This window comes from Hemitrygon akajei, chromosome 8 (genome assembly GCF_048418815.1).
Source record: "Hemitrygon akajei chromosome 8, sHemAka1.3, whole genome shotgun sequence".
In the NCBI taxonomy this organism is placed as follows: Eukaryota; Metazoa; Chordata; class Chondrichthyes; order Myliobatiformes; family Dasyatidae; genus Hemitrygon; species Hemitrygon akajei.
In genome coordinates, this window is record NC_133131.1 from 101,713,160 (window position 1) to 101,733,934 (window position 20,775).

At 38.5% G+C, this 20,775-nt stretch overlaps 1 protein-coding gene across 2 annotated transcripts in view; it reads right to left on the reverse strand.

Annotated features, from left to right (window-relative positions):
• Positions 1 to 20,775, reverse strand: part of galnt1 (UDP-N-acetyl-alpha-D-galactosamine:polypeptide N-acetylgalactosaminyltransferase 1) — a 122,096-nt gene that overhangs the window by 19,170 nt on the left and 82,151 nt on the right. For both annotated transcript variants that reach the window (XM_073054285.1, XM_073054283.1), the window contains exons 6-9: positions 19,903 to 20,073; positions 17,017 to 17,134; positions 9,457 to 9,637; positions 2,397 to 2,536 (exon numbers count right to left, since the gene is read on the reverse strand). In XM_073054285.1, the coding sequence (XP_072910386.1) occupies positions 2,397 to 2,536; positions 9,457 to 9,637; positions 17,017 to 17,134; positions 19,903 to 20,073 (610 nt within the window). The remainder of the gene's footprint in view (positions 1 to 2,396; positions 2,537 to 9,456; positions 9,638 to 17,016; positions 17,135 to 19,902; positions 20,074 to 20,775) is intronic.

Genomic DNA, 20,775 nt, shown 5'->3' on the forward strand with positions numbered 1-20,775 from the left:
TGACCAGATTTCCAGTCCTTGTTGCCGAAAAGCATCCCTATAGTATGACGCTACCTCCACCATACTTTACAGTAGGGATGGCATTACCTGGCTGATATACAGTATTAAATTTATGCCACGTGTACAGCTTAGTGCTGAGACCAAAAAGTTCCACTTTAGTTTCATCTGACCACAAGACCTTCCTCCACATCTTTACAGTATCTTTGAAGAGACACTTCTCAAAGTCTTTACAGGCAAGAATATTTTTTGTAAAAAGCAGTACATGTGTGCATCAGCCAGGTAACACATCCCTGCTGTAGAGTATGGTGGAGGTAGCATCATGCTATGGGAATTCTTTTCAGTTTTTGTATTTTAAGTTTTTATGCTTTATAACCTTGCCTGTTTTTTTTTGGACTCTACTGTGGGGAAAAAAGAGAGCACGTGATTGACAAATAAAAATTCTCAGTTAAATTAATCAAAATCCCTGTTTGCAATCTTATTCATGTGAACAAGGGGCTGGGGGCTGAATACTTTTTCAAGGCACTGTAGGTATATCTTCTATTTAGACAATATTAGTTAAAAAGGAAATTTTCTGATAAAGTTGAGTATTACATGTTTACTGAATTTTAAAACTTTAAAAAATATTACTCTTGAAACATCTGATTGCAATTTTTCACAGATCAAATAAATGCAAGAAAATTCTACACATACCTATCAATTACTCTTTTCTGAAAGAAAAACTGACGTAACAAATGAATTCAATCTAAAAGCAGGACAAAGATCTTTCATTGTTGTTTGATGAAGGAGCTTTGGAACCTTTAATTTTCTACCTAAATTTGCAATAGTTACTGATCACTCTATTCCTGGATAATTGCAGGCAAAACTATGTACCTGTAATCACTGTAGGATTATTCATGAGGCATTGAAAAATAATACAATAAAAATCATATGAATGATACAAGAACATTGTATGTTTATGAAAGATGTTTGTAAAATCAAGGTTTAGCACTGGAAAATAGAAAATAGGCTCCACAGGTTTCTATTATAGAAAGATTTGAAAAGCTGAAGAATGAAACTATTCTGTTGGTTAATTAACTGTACCACAGAGTAGATAAAACAAGGAAAATGGAAATTTTATTCAGTATGAAATTAGTAAAAACAAAATACTTAATTAGGCATAGCTATTAGGACCAACAATACTACTGAAATGCAAATTAGATAGTTATTTGTAAAAGAACGTGAAACTAAATGAGGAAGAAGACTGAATTAGAATTGAGGCATCTCCATATGATAAGTGAAGTCAATAGGGAAATAAGCTCTCCTTCAATATTTTGAATTCTCTACTGGTAACTATAAAGTAGCAGCTGTTTTAATTCTCAGGAAAGTTTGGACTCTTATTTAAAAGGTGACTACTACTCTATCAAAAACAAAATTTCATGTTTCTTTAAAGGATATTTTTATTTTAATCAATGTGTTCTTGAAAGCATATTAAGGGGTAATGATGTTGAAAGGCAACTTTGGCTTGTATTGGCAGATTGAAAAAACAAATCTGGAAAAGATTTTCACATAATATGCAATTAGTCAACTTACCTATTTTATTTATACCTACCTGATAATGCTTTCATTATTATTAACAGCTTGTAATAGTAGAATTTTAACACATAATTTTCAAGGTGCTTCACAGAAATGTAGTCACACACACAAAAAATAGACCAAAAAACAAAGACCAAAATATTTTCGGGTGACTGAAAGCTTAGTCAACAAAAAAACAATTTTAAAATAAAGAGGGATGAAAATGGAAATTTCAAGTCACATCTGCCAATTGTCAAACAAAATATACCGTACAAGAGTCAGAAGGATAGATTTTTCATGAAGTTTTACAGCTGAAGGTGACATCAGAAAATCAACTGAAATGAAAATAACTTGCTCTATTTTTTTTTATTGTCAGAACAACAGAATAATGTTAGGTGAGTTTGCAGTTATAAAGAAAATTATCTTGCATTTTCCAATCTTGTGGATGGAGCTACAGAGAACTCCAATTACAAGTGGGGAGTACCCATTTTAAATCTGGAATATATGCAGTGCACAGATTTCCAAGCATAACTATTTGGAAGTTGCCAAGGTCTGCAAAAACACAGTCTAATATTAAAGTGCAGTCAGAATGGCAACAGCATGAGCTTTTCAGGGATTGCATATTTCCAGTGTTCACAAGAAATTATTTGGATTTTCAATCTGGCCTTTCCTGCAAAAAGCTATAGCATACACATGATCAATCAACAAAACCAGCACTCAATAATTCCACAATTTGAATTGTTATCAAACAGAGAAAAATATAATGACCTAAATGAAAATAGTGATTAAAGCTAGTTCAACTAGAAAAGCATTGTTAAAATTCAAGTCAGTTTCAGAAATCCTACCTCTCCCAGGGAAAAATAATGTCGTGGAATGTGAGAGTCAGGATAAACATTTTCCAGGAACCAAGAGAAAGGTTTACACGACAGCTTTTGTCTTAATGCTTTGCGTGCTGTTATATCTCCATATTCAACCTTTGTAACACCTATGGAATTACCATAAATCACAAAACAAAAATAATGTTATTGGTAATGATAAAAACAATTACACTTAATATGTTAACTCATCTCTTTATCCACAAATACTAACTAGCCTGCTGGATATTTCCAACACTTACTGCTTTATGAGATTGGAATTGATTTAATATTGTCATATGTAACAAGGAAAAGTGAAAAGCTTGTCTTACAAAATCTTCATGCAAATCAATTCTTTACACAGTGCATTGAGATAGTACAAGGTAAAACAATAACAGAATGCAGAATAAAGTGTTACAGTTATAGAGGAAGTGCAGTGCAGGTAGACAATAAGCTGCATGATTAATTGCTCCTGATTTCAAGCAACTGAAGTTTTCTTTTGGCAACCATTATTTTTGAAATAACTAGATTAGACTAGGCTGCGCAAATTCAGAATAATGCACAAATCAATTTGTTTGTAATAAAAAGGTAATAAATCTTACAGCATTTAGGTATTAAGAGATTTGCACAGTGAGAAGGGAAAGCTTTAATAGGAATGTAAGGGGCAACTTTTTCCAATCAAAGGGGGGGGGGGGGGTGTTCAGTAAATGGAATGAGCTGCCAGAGGAAATAGTTAAGGCAGGTACATTAACAAAATATAAAACTTCACATGGACAGGAAAGGTTTAGAGGGATATGGGCCAAATATAGGCAAATGAGACTAATTTAGATGGGAATCTTGGTTGGCATCAACGAGTTGGGCCAAAGAGCCCATTCTGTTCTGTGTGTTTTGTGCCTAATTACTGGGTCAAGTATCGCTAGCCTGATCCATCATTGGCAATTACCCATTTGAACTCAGACCTCCGCATTCACACAGCAGAAAGGGACTGAGATAACACTGGATCCATCACTCCACATGGAGTCCCACTGGGATTCCTCAGCATTCTGGGGTATTGAAGCAAACTGAAACTTTAAAAAAGTCTACTTTAATGTTTTTAATTATTTCCTATTAATTTTGTGTTCTGAATTAACTCTTTCAATTATCTGTAAATAATTTACTTCAGTTTTAAATGACACTGAATGTCAGATAATTAAAAAAAAATTGTTAACAGGCTTCTGAAGGAGACTAGGCTCAGTCCTGCTGAAACATTCAGGAAGGTGACAGCAGATCCTTTGCACCATACTCCCTGAAGACTTCATTACCCAACTCTAGGGTGCAGAATGTTTGCAAAATTGGCCCTTACAACTTGGGCAAGGTCCCACTTCAAATCATTTTGTAATGACAGTGTCCTTGGTATTCTTACAAATCCACTTTGACACTGTAGTGACAAAAGGACAAGGTAAGAGTCATACTTCCCCTGTCCAGGATACTAAATCAATAATCTTGCTTTAAATCCCACCTTTCCTATAACAGTGCCATGTACCATCTACAAGATATACACAAACAGTTTTTTTGCTCTCCCTCCTCAACACTACACAGTTCATACATCAGTAACTCTAGCCAAACATTTTGAAGGGAGGCTGTGTTTTGGTTTCTGTGGCAGTCAGAGATGCCACTATTACTACATCAAAGGCAACTGAGAGAAAAAAAAACACAAAAAGTCTTTTAATTCCTTCCAAATATAGGGTTCAAATGTTACAGATTGGGGTAAAAATCTCCTTCGTCAGTGATACAGAGGACCAGAATCTGTTATCAGAGGTAAGCTGCATGCACTTGTTGGCATGTTAACTTGTTAATAAGTGACAATACCCTAAATTACAAAACATAACAGTGGTGACAAGGTATTTTTGTAACGAACCCAACACAACTACCTATCTGCTGAACAGAGTTGTTCAAGTGAAAAAAAAAGCACCAGTAAGAAATGATCGAGTTAAAAAAAAGCGCAGCACATTTTCTTTGCATAAGATGATGAAGATAAAGACAGAAAACAGAAGCATTCACCAATTCATAAACAATAAGTACTGGCTTATAATAATAATCATAAAAAATACAACTGAACTATCTTGCTACATAGATAAAGATTGACATGGTAGGTCAGTCATGTCAACTGGATTACGCAACATATAACTGGATATTGTATACTGAGCAGATTGAGCAGTACTTTAAAACAAATGGAATAGCCAAAGAGAAGCGAGTGCCAATTTTGCTGACTGCATTGGATTTAAAGGCACACAGTTTGAACATAGAATAGTACAGCACAGCACAGGCCCTTCAGCCCACAATGTTGTGCCAACCCTTAAACTCTGCCTCCCATATAACTTCCCCACCTTAAATTCCTCCATATATCTGTCTAGTAGTCTCTTAAATTTCACTACTGTATCTGCCTCCACCACTAACTCGGGCAGTGCATTCCACACACCAACCACTCTCTGAGTAAAAAACCTTCCTCTAATATCCCCCTTGAACGTCCCTCTCCTTACCTTAAAGCCATGTCCTCTTGTATTGAGCAGTGGTGCCCTGGGGAAAAGGCACTGGCTATCCACTCTATCATGTCTCCTCTCATCCTCCTTCTCTCCAAGGAATAAAGCCCTAGCTCCCTTAATCTCTGATCATAATGCATACTCTCTAAACCAGGCAGCATCCCGGTAAATCTCCTCTGTACCCTTTCCAATGCTTCCACATCCTTCTTACAGTGAGGCAACCAGAACTGGACAGGGTACTCCAAGTGTGGCCTAACCAGAGTTTTATAGAGCTGCATCCTTACCTCGACTTATGAAAGCTAACACCCCATAAGCTTTCTTAACTACCCTATCTACCTGTGAGGCAACTTTCAGGGATCTGTGAACATGTACCCCAAAATCCCTCTGCTCCTCCACACTACCGAGTAGCCTGTCATTTACTTTGTACTCTGCCTTGGAGTTTGTCCTTCCAAAGTGTACCACCTCACAATTCTCCAGGTTGAACTCCATCTGCCACTTCTCAGCCCACTTCTGCATCCTATCAATGTTTGTCTGCAATCTTCAACAATCCTCTACACTATCTACAACACCACCAACCTTTGTGTCGTCTGCAAACTTGCCAACCCACCTTCCTACCCCCATATCCATGTCGTTAATAAAAATCACAAAAAGTAGAGGTCCCAGAACCGATCCTTGTTGGACACCACTAGTCACAACCCTCCAATCTGAATGTACTCCCTCCACCACGACCCTCTGACTTCTGCAGGCGAGCCAATACTGAATCCACCTGGCCAAACTTCCCTGAATCCCATGCCTTCTGACTTTCTGAATAAGCCTACCATGTGGAATCTTGTCAAATGCCTTACTAAAATCCATGTAGATCACATCCACTGCACTACCCTCATCTATATGCCTGGTCACCTCCTCAAAGAACTCTAATAGGCTTGTTAGGCAGAACCTGTCCTTCTCAAAGCCACACTGACTGTCCCTGATCAGACCATGATCCTCTAGATGCCCATAGATTCTATCTCTAAGAATCTTTTCCAACAGCTTTCCCACCACAGACATAAGGCTCACTGGTCTACAATTAGCTGGACTATCCCTACTACCTTTTTTGAACAAGGGGACAACATTCGCCTCCCTCCAATCCTCTTAGAAGTTTGCTTAGAGGTTTCACTGTTCCATCCAAACCAACCGAAATGAGCTTTGCTGATATCGTGAAAGTAATGCAGAAACATTAGGTTTAATGCAGAACGCATTAGGCTTCATAAGTGGAATCAAAAGGAAGACAAGTCTATTCCCACCTCTCCCCCCACCCTCCCCCCGTATGTGGGTGAACTGAAGATATTGTCTAAGTATTTACAGTTCAGTGGTAGGTTTAATGATCCACTGAGAGATAATTTAGTTTGTTGAATCTTACAAGCATTCAAAAATGCTCTATCAATGGAAACAGCAGAGAGAGGCACACACACAACTGCACTGCAATCAGAAATGAAAGCAAGCATGAACAAACTTGCAATGTCTAAACATAAACTAACGTAACCAAAGAAAGTGTGTTACCATTGTGACAGGGCCTCACATACACCACATCAATATGGGTATAGAGGTGAAGCTTGTTGAAGATGCAACAAAGTAGGACAAATTCAAAAAGCATGTTGGGCAGACAAAAATAAATGGACTGCACAGGGAAGAGAAAAAAGAGAAAAAGTCAAGTTGCAGTTTCAAAAAGAGCACTAATCTGTGTGTTTTTGATGAAAAATCTGATACTGATGAGAATGACACAAGACTGTGTAGCCTGAGATTTACTAACAACAGGCAAGGAATATGGCTTATATCAGCAATGAATGACAAATTAATTAAAATAGAATAGGACACTGGTTCGGCTGTTACAGTCATTCCACAAAATGAGTTTGAACAGCAATTCTAAGATATTAAACTGAAGCCTGCAGATATCTAGCTAAGAACCTATACTGGAGAAAAGACAATTCCTGTGGAATGACATTAGCAACAGTGACATAGAACAACCAACAAGCCACACTGGGCTTGTATGTAGTAAAAATAGGAGGGCCAGCAATGTGGGGTTGTGACTGGCTGTGACAATTACAAATTGATTGGAGACCCAAGAGTCAACTGGAAGCAAATTAAGAAACGTACTGGATGATGCCACCGCAGTGTTCACTGATGGCACTGGAAAGCTCAAACATATCAAATAGCCAGTGAGCAAGATCTCATGGAGGCTGAAAGAATTCTTTCCAAGTTTGAGTGGAGCTCATGGCTAATGCCAGTGGTCCCGATAGTCAAGAAGAATTGATCTGTCAGAATCTGTGGTGATTTTAAAGTTACCATTAACCAAGAACTGAAAGTAGATCAATACCCTCTGCCCAGGATAGCAGATAACTTTGCAAACCTTTCTGGTGGAAAGCACTTCAGCTAACTGGATTTGGCTGAGGCCCACCTACAGATGGAAATAGAAGTGTTTCTCACCATAAACATCCACAATAATATGCTCATTTTTAGAGTAGCATCTGCATCTACACACTGGCAGAAAGCTACAGCCAGGTGCTACAAGGCTGTCCAGGCATCTAAGTATTACCTGGATGACATCATTGTAATTGGTTAGGATGACAAGGACCATCTCCAAGATCTCAAGAAATTGTTAAACAGATTAGAAGTTTATGGGCTCAGAACAAGAGTGAATTCTTTAAATCAAGCCTCACCTACTGTGATCATACCATCAATGCACAAGGATTATACAAGGGTGCTAAGGAAATTCAAAGAAATGGTGGATGCTCCAAGGCCAAAGGACATGTCACAGTTTTTAGGATTTGTCAATTACTGAAAAAGGTTCCTGCCAAACCTGGCTACTGTGTTCGATCCCTTGAGCACATTGGGAAGAAATGGCAATGGACAAAGCAGTGTGAGGTGACTTTCCAAATCATAAAGGATTTGTTGAAGTCAGACACTGTATTCACACATGAATAACATCATCCAGTGAACCTTGCCATGCACTGTTTGGGATGGCAACACATCCAGATGAAAGGTGGCCAGAGCTGTCAGAACCACTTCCAAATCCTACAACAACCAGAACCTGTTTCACAGCCAGAGTGATGTGCCTGGTCAGTAAAGACATTATCCCACTAAAGAAAGAAAGCCTCCAGAGCAATTAAATCTTTAGGCCTGAATGGGACAATTTAAAATTACTATGCTGTGGATGCCTGTATAGTAATTGTACTCTATTGTGTGTACTGTATATATAGCATACTGTGTATATAGTGGAGATGCATTCTAAATTGAGTTGGAATTTATTGCTAAGTAGGGTGGAGTATTGGGCATTTAATACTTGAGTAATACTGCAAATATGTTGTTAGGCGTTTGTTTAAATAATTCATTACAAGTTGTACGTAAAAATACATTGTCGTACCACGTCATATGGCGCACTTGCTTAAAGTAAAATAATCTATTCGAGTTATCTTCCAGTTCACTTGTTTTCCTTTCAATTAGTTTTTATGTTTTGGAGTTACGAAAACATAACATCCTATACCCAAGATGTATAATACTTTAAAACAATTTAAAATATCAAAGAAAATTGTATTTTTACTTCTTTCTCACCACTATTCCTTACTATCCAGATTCATTTGCTAACCTGGTACATATTTAGCAGACAAATTCCCCAGATGGTGAATTCAGCAAGTGTGTGCTCTGCTGAGAGTCATGTGGAGACCAATGTTGGAACAACAGGAGCGCAGCCACACTCTGCACTGATCCAAGAGTCCTGAAATTGGTGACTCTCTCAGGAACCAAAAGGACCAGGTTATGGACTCCCATTTTCTTTAGTTCTGATGAGATGATGATTTCTAACTTGAGGCAACAGTGTCTCCTGAATGGCAAGTGACAAAAGGGAAAACAGGAGTAGATATGAATGTGATCCACACATCTTTTCCCTCTAGGATTATCCCAGGTGGACTTGTAAACAGAAATTAGCAAATTTATTTCTAAAATAATTTTTGTTTGTCTAATAAATCATTTTCAGATATCCATTTGAATGCTTCGATACTAAGGATCAATACAGTCTTCTGTGGTCCTGCACGCCTGTCTCTCCCAAATAGAGTGCCTTCAGTTGGTAACTCAAATGAACCCAAATCCACTGTGAAGGCATTAAGTATTGCCCTCCATTCTATGACATGAAATAAAATAGTCCAATAATGTACCAGAATGGTCTCACTAAATTTTGTTGTTTAAAGTGTTACTTCACTTTACAAGGTGTCATAAAATTTTAACTGTGTTACCACTCATTGAACACAAGAGTAACTGTTAGACTGCCTGATTTTTATCACTGAAGTTCATTGGAATTTCCTCCAAACTAGCAGAAACACTGAAATCAAACAACTAGGAAATATGCTCTTTACTGCTTCGGATCAACAAGCAGATATCTGAAGTTCTGCTCTTATGTGATGTGAGCTCAATGAAGTACGCTCAACTGAAAAATGATTTGAAATGCAATTGTTTTTGGAAGGTAAGGGATATTTCCTGTACAAATAGTCAATGGTACTTACCAGGCGAAATAATATAGAAGAAATTCTTGAAGTCGTCCATCCAGACCTCTGCGAGCCTTCTATTATTCTTGTTTATAATCTGTCCTGTGCCTCCAGGAAATGTATAAGGAGTAGCTTTGCGAAATACATGGCCTACATGTGAGCATGTAACTATTTCCAAAGTACCACCACACTGCCAGATCTAAATAAAACAATAAGCATTTACAAAGCACATTTCACAACCTTATGACATTTTGGTGTTTTTGAAAAAAGTACAAACTTTATTTACTGCTCTAAAGTAAAGCTGCACATGGTTTTAAAATGTACATATTGTTATATCATCACATATGTAATTAATGCATTGGCAACATAATGCAACCAACGCAAAGAAAATTGTGACACAAAATTGTTGCAAACTGAGACAATTGTACATGTTAGTAACTCAAATAAACTTGCTTGAGCATCCGTTGAGTATTTAAGAGGTTTCAGTTAAAGCAATGCAATTCATGTACTGTTCTCAGAAAAGCTGTAGAGTTAAGAGAATGTATTTTACATCTCCAATGCAAGTTAAATGCAAGTTAAAGTGTGCAATTAACTGACTACAGTATTTCCTAATTCAAATATTCTAAATTCCAACATGGAACTCTGCCCTCACGACACCCTGAAGCTATGAACAATTTATGAGGGTACGTACTTATTGGTGTAGCTTATACCACAGTACTTTATACACAAAGTAACTAGGTGGGAATCTTTTACAAGCTGGTTGCAAATAAGTACAGTGTGTTTGTTCTTCTCAAAATAATCAAATGGGATTTTTTTTTTGTCTGCCTGAGGAGTTAGAGCAGATTGTAGTTTAATATCTCATCTGATAGACAGCATCTCCAACCAATGGAGCACTCAAGTAAAATGGCAATATACTGTAAATAATGCATTCATGTTCCTGATCTGTAGCCTGAACACACTACTACTTACTTTTCCAAAACAGGTGTGGTGCCACCGGTCAGAACCAATACCCAAGAACTAATGATAATTACTGGGTAGACCAACAAGTCCTTTATAGGAAAGCACAATGGTGCAGTATGGAAGCATGGAACGTAACAGTCCGGGATGCTGCCTATACAGAGATTGCACATTCTCTCTCTCTGACTGTATGGGTTTCTTGCCACACCCTAGAGGTGTGCTGGGAAGGTTAATTGGTACATTTTGTCAAAAGAATCAAAAAGAAACCCATTGTCATATGAGAAATAACTTGCAAGGCTACAGGGAAATAAGAGGATAAGGAATAGATATTTAGGTTTGTAGTAGGGGAGAGAACATTTATTCTGAAGAGCAAACATGAGGAAATCTGCAGATGCTGGAAATTCAAACAACAGCACACACAAAATGCTGGTAGAACACAGCAGGCCAGGCAGCATCGATAGGGAGAAGCGCTGTCGACGTTTCGGGCCGAGACCCTTTGTCAGGACTAACCGAAAGGAAAGATAGTAAGAGATTTGAAAGTAGTGGGGGGAGGGGGAAATGCGAAATGATAGGAGAAGACTGGAGGGGGTGGGATGAAGCTAAGAGCTGGAAAGGTGATTGGCAAAAGTGATACAGAGCTGGAGAAGGGAAAGGATCATGGGACGGGAGGCCTCAGGAGAAAGAAAGGGAGGGGGAACACCAGAGGGAGATGGAGAACAGGCAAACAACTAAATATGTCAGGGATGGGGTAAGAAGTGGAGGAGGGGCATTAACGGAAGTTAGAGAAGTCAATGTTCATGCCATCAGGTTGGAGGCTACCCAGCCGGTATATAAGGTGTTGTTCCTCCAACCTGAGTTTGGATTCATTTTGACAATAGAGGAGGCCATGGATAGACATATCAGAATGGGAATGGGACATGGAATTAAAATGTGTGGCCACTGGGAGATCCTGCTTTTTCTGGCGGACCGAGCGTAGGTGTTCAGCGAAACGGTCTCCCAGTCTGCGTTGGGTCTCACCAATATATAAAAGGCCACACCGGGAGCACCGGACGCAGTATACCACACCAGCTGACTCACAGGTGACGTGTCGCCTCACCTGGAAGGACTGTCTGGGGCCCTGAATGGTGGTGAGGGAGGAAGTGTAAGGGCAGGTGTAGCACTTATTCCGCTATTAAGGATAAGTGCCAGGAGGGAGATCGGTGGGAAGGGATGGGGGGGACGAGAGGACAAGGAAGTCACGTAGGGAGCGATCCCTGCGAAAATTCTGAAGGTTGATTCTGGACTCCATGTGAATTCTTTCCATCAGCTGGGTTGTTCTGCCACAGATAATATCAGGCTGAATATTGTAATATGTGAAAAAGCAACATTGAAAAATTACCTTAATCTTCTAAGTATCTTAAAGCAGATGATTACAAACATGGTTAATTAGACTTTTACAACATTAGACAAAAAATACAATTCTGTACATCAACTATAGATATACCATATAATGACATAATGTAATTATGAAATTATAGCTATTAGTGAGACTTGACTGCAGGAGGAACAGAACTGGCAGGTCAATATTCCGAGGTTCCATTGTTTTAGAAGTGATAGAATGGGAGGAATTGGGGGAGGGGGGTGTGGCATTATTCATCAGGAAAAACGTCACTACAGTGCTCAGACAGGGCAGACTGGAGAGCTCATCTAATGAGGCTTTACGGGTAGAAATGAGGAATAAGAAAGGCACAAACAAAATGGAATTATATTATATACAACCCACAGTTCATGGGATTTAGAAGAGCAACCTTAAAGAGAAATTACAGACTGTTGCAAGAAACAAAGATTGTGACATAAGTGATTTTAACTTTCCGCATATTGACTGGAACTCCTACACTGTAAAATGGTTAGATGGGGAAGAGTTTGTCAAATGTGTTCAGGAAAGTTTCCTTAATCAGTAAAAATATGTTCCTTCTGGACAGAGAGCTTTACTAGACCTCCTATCAGGGAATGAGTCAGGGCAGGTGACAGAAATTTGTGTAGGGGAATACTTTGCATCGAGTGATCATAATGCCACTAGCTTCAGGGCAATTATGGAAAAGGATAGATTTGGTCCTTGAGTTGAGATTCCAAATTGGAGAAAAAAAGATCAATTTTGATGGTTTCATAAAGGATCTGCCAATCCAGGATCTCAAACCTAGACTGGAACAGGTTTTTTTTCTCTATCAAAGGTGTACTTATTAAGTGAGATGCCTTCAAAAGTGAAATGTTGAGTGTATAGAGTTTGTATATTCCTGTCAGAATAAAAGGCAAGGATTACAGGTTTTGGCAACCTTGGGTTCAAAAGATATTGAGGGCTTCATTAAGAAGAAGGTGGTGCATAACAGGCATGGGCAGGAAGGAAGAAATGAGGTACTTGAGGAGTACAAGAAATGCATGAGAGCACTTAAGAAAGAAATCAGGAAGGCTAAAAGAAAAAGCACAAGATTTATTCAGCAGACAAAGTGAAGGAAAATCCCATGGGCTTCTACAGATATGTTAAGAGCAAAGGATAGCAAGGGACAAAATTGGTCCTCTGGGAGATCAGAATGGTAATCTACACATGGAGCCAAAAGGGATAGGGGAGATCTTAAATGGATTATTTCTGCATCTGTATTTACTCAGGAGACAGACACAGTCTGTGAAAGTGAGGCAAAACAAGATCAAGGTCATGGATCCTGTACAGATTACAGAGAAGGTGGAGTTTGATGTTGAGGCAAATTAGGGTGGATAAATCCCCAAGGCCTGACAAGGTGTTCCGTCAGAACCTGTGGGAGCCTAATGTAGAAATTACAGGGGCGTCAGCAGAGATTTTTAAAACATGCTTTGCAACAGGTGAGGTGCCGGTGAGCCTGACATCAATTGTAGGAAAGTTATTGGAAGGTATCCTAAGGAACCAGATATACAAGTATTTGGATACAGGAACTGATAAGGGACAGTCAACATGGCTTTGTGCATGGTAGGTTGTGTCTAACCAATCTTAAGAGTTTTTTTGAGGAAGTTATCCAGAAAGTGGATGAAGGCAAGGTAGTGGACATTGTATACATATACTTCAGTAAGGCTTTTGACAAGGTTACAAGTGGGAGGTTGACGTTGGCTTTGTGGGTAGTAGATGGTTGCCTCTCTGACTGGAGGCCTGTTACTAGTGGTGTGCCACAGGGATCGGCACTTGGTCCATTGTTATTTGTCATCTATATCAACGATTTGGATAATAATGTGATAAACCGGATCAGCAAATCTGTAGATGACACCAAAACTGAAAGCATAGTGGACAGCGAAGAAGACTATTAAAGTTAGCAGCAGAATCTGAACCAGCTGGTAAAATAGGCAACTGGATCCTCAATTTCTTCACTTGCAGATCCCAGTCAGTCTGGGTTAGCAACATTTCCTCCACAATCTCACTCAGCACAGATGCACCACAATGTGCTTAGCCACCTTCTTTGTCTTGCTTTATACATAAGACTGTGATGTTAAGCACAGCTCCAATGTATTAAGTTTGCCAATGACACCACCTTTGTTGGCTGAAGCAAAGGTGGTGACAAATCTGCATATAGGAGGGAGATTGTAACTCTAGCTGAGTGGTGCCCCTGTGACAACTTCTCACTAAATATCAGCAAGACCAAGGAGCTGATTATTGACTTCAGGAGGAGGAAACCAGAGGTCTATGAGCCAGTCCTTACTGGGGGATCATAGGTGGAGAGGGTCAGCAATTTCAAATTCCTTGGCATCATCACTTCAGAGGATCTGTCCTGGATCCAGCAGGCAAGAATGAAAAAGCCTGGCACTGCCTCTACTTTGCGAAAATTCAGCATATCGTCTAAAATTTTGATGAAATTTCTATAGATGTGTGACGGAGAGCATTTTATTTTATTTAGTGATTCAGCAACCTTCTGGCCATTCCAGCTATGCTATCATAGCAACCCTACAACCCAATTAACCTTGACCTAATCATGGAACAATTTCCAATGACCAATTAACCTACTCGGTTTGTCTTTGGAAGGAAAACAGAGCACCTGGAGAAAATTCATGCATTCCATGGAGAGGATGTACAGGCTCCTTACAGGATGGCATCAGAATTGAACTCCGAACTCCAGAATGCTGCCCTGGGCTGTAGTAACTTTGCACTAACCACAATGCTCCATGGCTAATGACTGGTTCCATCGTGGCCTGGTACGGAAACAACAATGCCCTTGTAAGGAAAGGCCTATAAAAAGTAGTGGAGATGGCCCAGTCCATCATGGATAAAACCCTCCTCACCATTGAACACATCTACACAGAGCACTATCATAGGAAAGCAGCATCCATTATTGAGGATCCCCACCGTTCAGGCCATTCTATCTTCCGACTGCTGCCATCAGGTGGTATTGGAGCTTCAGGACCCACACCACCAGGGTCATGAACAGTTATTACTCCTCAAACATCAGGCTTTTGAACCGGAGGGGATGATTTCCCTCACAGAATTACTGATATATTCCCAGAATATATGTAATGACGTTCAAGGATCCTTCATCTCATGCTCTCGCTATTTAGTGCTTATTTATTACTATTTTTAAAATTCTCTTTCTTTTTGGCACATTGGTTGCTGTTCATCCTGTTGGATGCAATTTTCATTAATTCTATTGTGTTTCAAAATCTATTGCAATACTGTACAAAGCACAAGATTTCTTAAATCAGGAATCTTTGTATACATTATACTGTTCCCCGGTCAGGTCACTCATCTGAGTGCCACTGGTACCATGTGACCCGGTACTACCTGTTGCACGGGCGGCGACTAAACTGGCTCCCTCACCAGGCTTCTGGTGAGGAGGGTGGCTAGACACCCTGCAAGGACGAAAGACAAGATCTGTCAAAGGGCGGATTAACCTTCTCGTAGGGTCAACGGCCATCTAGCAAACACGTGTCATGAAGCGCGGAAAGGGCATCCCTTGCATTAAAGCTTGATCTGGCCATTCACTGCAACAGAACTTCCCCCAGCTGTCTTGGACTCCACCATGCCGCTGGATCTGGGAGGGGATGTCGAGACGGTGGGTCTGGACCTGTGCAACCCCCTGCTCACCTAAAATCCATTCACACACACGCTGTTCCTTTTTTGAGGAGTGGGGCACAACCCCACTAACTGACTGAAAGGAACCATCATCATCCTATGGGATATGAATAGTGAGAGAGACAGAGACAGAGAGAGACAGTTCACTTATAGTCCCATACATGACATACTGTGTAAGTATGGGGAAATACATACAAAACAAATACAAACACAATTTTTCTACTCCAAAAGAAAGCCATACAAATTGTAAATAAGTTATTATGAGCCAACCAATCCACTATTTATTCAACACTTAAAAATTCAGAGATTTTGTAGATTTTAAAATAATTCAAATTATGTATAAAGTAAAAAATGGACAGTTACCACAAAGTATCCAAAGATTATTTAAAATGAGAGAAAGAAATCATGATTTGAGAGGAACATGTATATTTCAAAAACACAGGATAAGAACAAATGCAAAAAATTGTTGTATTTCAGTCAGAGGTGAATCTATGGAACAGTTGTAGTGAGTATTTAAAAACATGCACCACACTTAACAAGTTTAAAAAGTTTAAAAATAATTTAATGAACAAATATAATTTTTTTAAAAAAAAGATGGTAGTAATGTAAATAAATGATACTTGGAATTGTATTTTGTGTTAAAAGATTATGAATTTTTTGTTTTGATGTGATGATTGACGCCAAATATGTTTTTGTATATAAGAGGGGTAGGCGTAATAAGGTGGAGCTTCAGCCTGTACCCTTTCGGTCTGTTTTAAAGATTTTTATTATTTAATTGTCTTATGAAATCATTCACTCATTTCTGTATTTACTGTGATTACCCACAAGAAAACAAATCTCATGGTTGTATATGGTGGCATATATGTAGTTTGATAATAAATTTATTTTGAATTTTGAATACAGGAGTTGGGATGTACTGTGGCATTCTGTAAGATGTTAGTGAAACCCAATTTGGAGTATTGTGTGCAGCTTTGGTCACCTAACCACAAGAAAGATGTAAATAAGATTGAAGAATGCAGTGAAAATTTACAAGGGTATTGCAGGGACTTGAGGACCTGAGTTATAAAGAAAGGCTGAATAGATTAGTTCTTTATTCCCTGGAACATTTGAAGATTGAGGTGAGATTTAATGGAAGTATACAAAATTATGAGGGGTACAGATAGATTACGTGCAAGCAGACATTTTCCACTGAGATTGGGTGAGACTACAACTAGAGATTAGACGTTAAGGATGAAAAGTGAAATGTTTAAAGGGAACATAAGGGGGATCTTCTTCACTTGGGTGGGGGGGGGGTTAGAGTGTGGAACAGCTCGTGGATACAGATTTGATTTCAATATTGAAGTCAAACCTTCTCTTCAATATTGAAGAGAAATTTGGATGGGTACATGGATGAGAGGGCTAGCGAGGGTTATGGTCTGGGTGCAGTTCGCTGGAACTAGGTACATCAAAAGTTTGGTGTGGCCCAGATAAGCAGAATAGCCTGTTTCTGTGCTGTAGTGTCCTTTGACAATAATTTGCCTTCCAGTCAAAACAAATAAAATCATTAATTACGTACTTACTCTGAAAGATATCTCTAGGTTTTCTCCTCCCCATATATCCATGCCTGCATCATATGTTCCTATTAACTCAAAGTAATCTCTGTCTATTGAAAAAAGTCCTCCTGCCATAGTGGGTGTTCTATAAACAAAGAAGTTTGAAAGATTATAGCCAAGACATTTTATGATTAACAAAGTTGTCTTTTTAAATAGTTGACAAACAATATAATTTTCATCTGCATGTTTAGATGCATAAAAATCTCAGGATTGTTGAAGCAAACACAATCATCTTTTTTTCTGCTAAAAAAGTGCCTTCTGAACAACATCATCTTCCCAATATGTATCAATTTTAATGATTTGTACTTCTACTGTGATACAAAATGTCTAATCAATTTAAGTCTTACTGGACTTTCTAGGTCATACACTAGACCAGAAATTGCACTCAGAAGTGAAGCAAGAGTGATTTTTGAAATTCCTAATAAAGGCTTCCTACAAAAATCTAAACTTTGTGGTGAGACCTTTCTTTCGGAAATCTGACAATATGATGCTGTCAAAAAGGCTGACTAGCTAAATAACTAAACATATGAAGACTGACCATTTGGAATATTACACAGTATTAAATTATAAGCTGATACAAAAGAAGTGTAAAACATTATTTTCAAAATATCCATACAAGGGAATTACACGTGCAAAATGAGCCTGAGTAAAAGGTAGCTTGTTAAATTGCAGGATTGGTACATATGCCATTAAAAATTCACACCTCATAGAACCAAGAACAAGATTTCACTTTAAATGAGAGTAGGTTATAAACAGCCTAATTTCATGTGTATAGCAATTTCAGTTTGATTATCGTAGTGAATGTCACAAATAGCACAACCTGTGGGGATGTGTCAAATCACTGACTGTCGCTAAGTTAATGCATGTGCAAAAGTTCTAAAGTTCTTTCTTGTTTCATACACTGTGAACAATGGGAGCCTCTGCTAGTATACTTGGAAAATTTTTAGCCATTTTGTTTATCTGTCTCCTATCTTCATATATGCTTATTGTTGCTTTTTACTTCTCTCATTTGCTTTATTAATATTTTTCTTACCTCAAATAATCTCACTATTTTTTGAATAAACCCTTTAAGGATTTTACTACTAAAGTAAAGCCTCTATTACTACTCTATTAAAGGTGTTTTCTTACACTTTAACAACCTAACCACTTCTACATTTTAGTTAATTTTTCTAAATGTACATGAAAGAATGCAAGTTTCTGCACCTGCACTGACACCTTAACACATGCACCTGAAGATTATCTTACATTCTGCAAATGCTGGAAATCTAGAGTAACACTCAAAAACATGCCTGGACACTCAGCAGGTGAGGCAGGATTTATGGAGAGGAATAAACAGTTGAGTTGGCAGGCTGGGATCCTTCATCAGCACTGGTAATGAAGGGGGAAGAAGCAAGAATAAGGTGAGGGGAGAGGAAGAACTACAAGCTGACGTGTGATAGGTGAAGTCAGTTGAGGGGGAAGGGGTTGAAGTGAGAAGATGGAGGTGAAAAGGGAGGAGGATAGACAGGGGAGAGAGAATGGGAGGGGGTGGGGGTCACAAGGGGGGTGTGGGGATAAAAGAGAAGGGGTAACAGGGAACTAGAGTGGGGAATGAAAAATGAGAAGAGGATGGGGGAATAAATGATTGGGAATTGGATAAATCAAAGTTTATGCCATCAGGTTGGAGGCTACCTAATGGAATATGAGGTGTTGCTCCTCCAACCTAAGAATGGACTCATCATGGCAGTAGAGGTGGTCATGGACCAACATGTCAGAATGGGAAGTGAAATTAAAATGTTTGTCCTCTGAAAAATCCTACCCTTCTCTTTTTAATTCCAGTACCGATAAAGATTCTCAGCCTGAAATGTCTTCTGTTTATTCCTCTCCATAAATGCTGCCTTACCTGCTGGATTCCTCAAGCATTTTATGCGTTTTACTCACCTGTTTTGACTTTATACTTCAACTGATTAGTCCTCCCCATTGTCACCCAGTAATGCTCATGCACCCTCTCCTCCTCAAAAAATAATCTGTGCAAGATCATCATGCATAAAACCTGGCTATGGTGACTCGGGAGGCTTTCACTGGCCGTCAGGGCCTTAGAAAAAAAATTGGGCAAAGCAACTCAATGGCACTTATTGCCCTAAGAACTGTACCTAGGCAAAAAATATTTGAGTAGAAGAGGAGGATCAAAAATCTGCCTGTTTCAAAATAAACTTCATAATTTACAGGTTATTTTTAAATGTTACCTTGTTTATTAACATTTTTAATTTTGACCTTTACAAAAGAATATTCAGAGGCATCTTTAATTCAGAATTTGAAGTGGAAAAGAGCAACCCTTATTGCATTGACATTAAGTAATACAGTAATATTAGAAATTTGAATAACTTGGTGTCAAACTAAACATAAAATGGAGAGTTTTATCACAGATTAATTAATGTCCTTAATGTAATATAAAATTCTAATCAGGTAAGTTACAAGAGTCCAATATGATATCCCACTCAAACGTACTTCCATTTGATGCGAAAATAGAGTTTCAAGGGAAAATTATAGATTTTAAACCTTGGTGTTGCGTATACTCAATCAATTGGATGATTACACAAAAAAAGCCTCAATTAATACACAGGATTACTGAATAGTCATTTAGTGGAAATGGTAAACAGCTTATTTATTAGTTTAGTAGTAAGCATTTTTACATAAACTGGGTTTTTTTTTGCCCAGCACCCTTCTTATATAAATAAAAGAACAATTTAGACTAACAGCATATCTCACCGAATTATCAAAGCACAACACAAAGCAGCACTACAATATTTTATTGCTACACTTCCCCTTCTTTTCTATGCCCATGTACTGAAAAACAAAATCACTTGCACTTACCTTACTGGTATCGTTCGGTCTCCTTTCCTTCGATCCATCTCTCGCTGAGGAACAGGATACCAACGGAAGTTCAGTTTCCAATTAAATCCACCATACGTCATATCTGATCCTGCCATATACTCAAATGTGTCATCACTAATCACATCAATTACTGGGCATACCACAGTACTCCTGGTGAAACAAAAGTCATTTTAAGCAAGCATGTATTATAATAACAATAGCTCAATTGAATTGATGTGGCAATGATGAGATAAAGTACAATAATGACAAAAGTCTCTCATGAAGGCAGTGTTTGCACCATATTTGCTATTAATAAGATTTTAAAATTTATGTTTCAGTATCTGGGATTCCTTGGCCAGCATTCATTGCCCTTCCCTTGCTATGCCATTTCAAAAGGCATTTAAGAATAAACTATTCTGTTGGTATCCAAATCAAATATTCCCCACACTGAAGTTAACAGGTTTCCTCCCTGGCAAACCTAGAATTTTCTATAAAATGTTCATAATCCAAAATAAATTTGTTGTCAAAGTACATATGTCACTATATACAGCTGAGATTAATTTTCGCGCATACTCAATAAATCCATAGTATAATAATAACAACCATAAAGGAATCAATGAAAGACCAAAATCAAGTAGCCATTCAACCAGTGGTGTATCTAAGGTATAGCACATGTCCTGGGCACCACTTGCCACTTGAAGGGGAGCGCCACTGAGCAGTTTCTATTAAAGTCAGACAAACCCATCCTTGGTTAGTGAAAAAAGAATTTTCTTCAGATGTATAATCTGTCTTTGATTATCATGGGTGAGAAGCACTAGGATGGCCTTATTTCAGAGCATTGTGTAAGAAGACCATAAAACATTCCTTCACGAA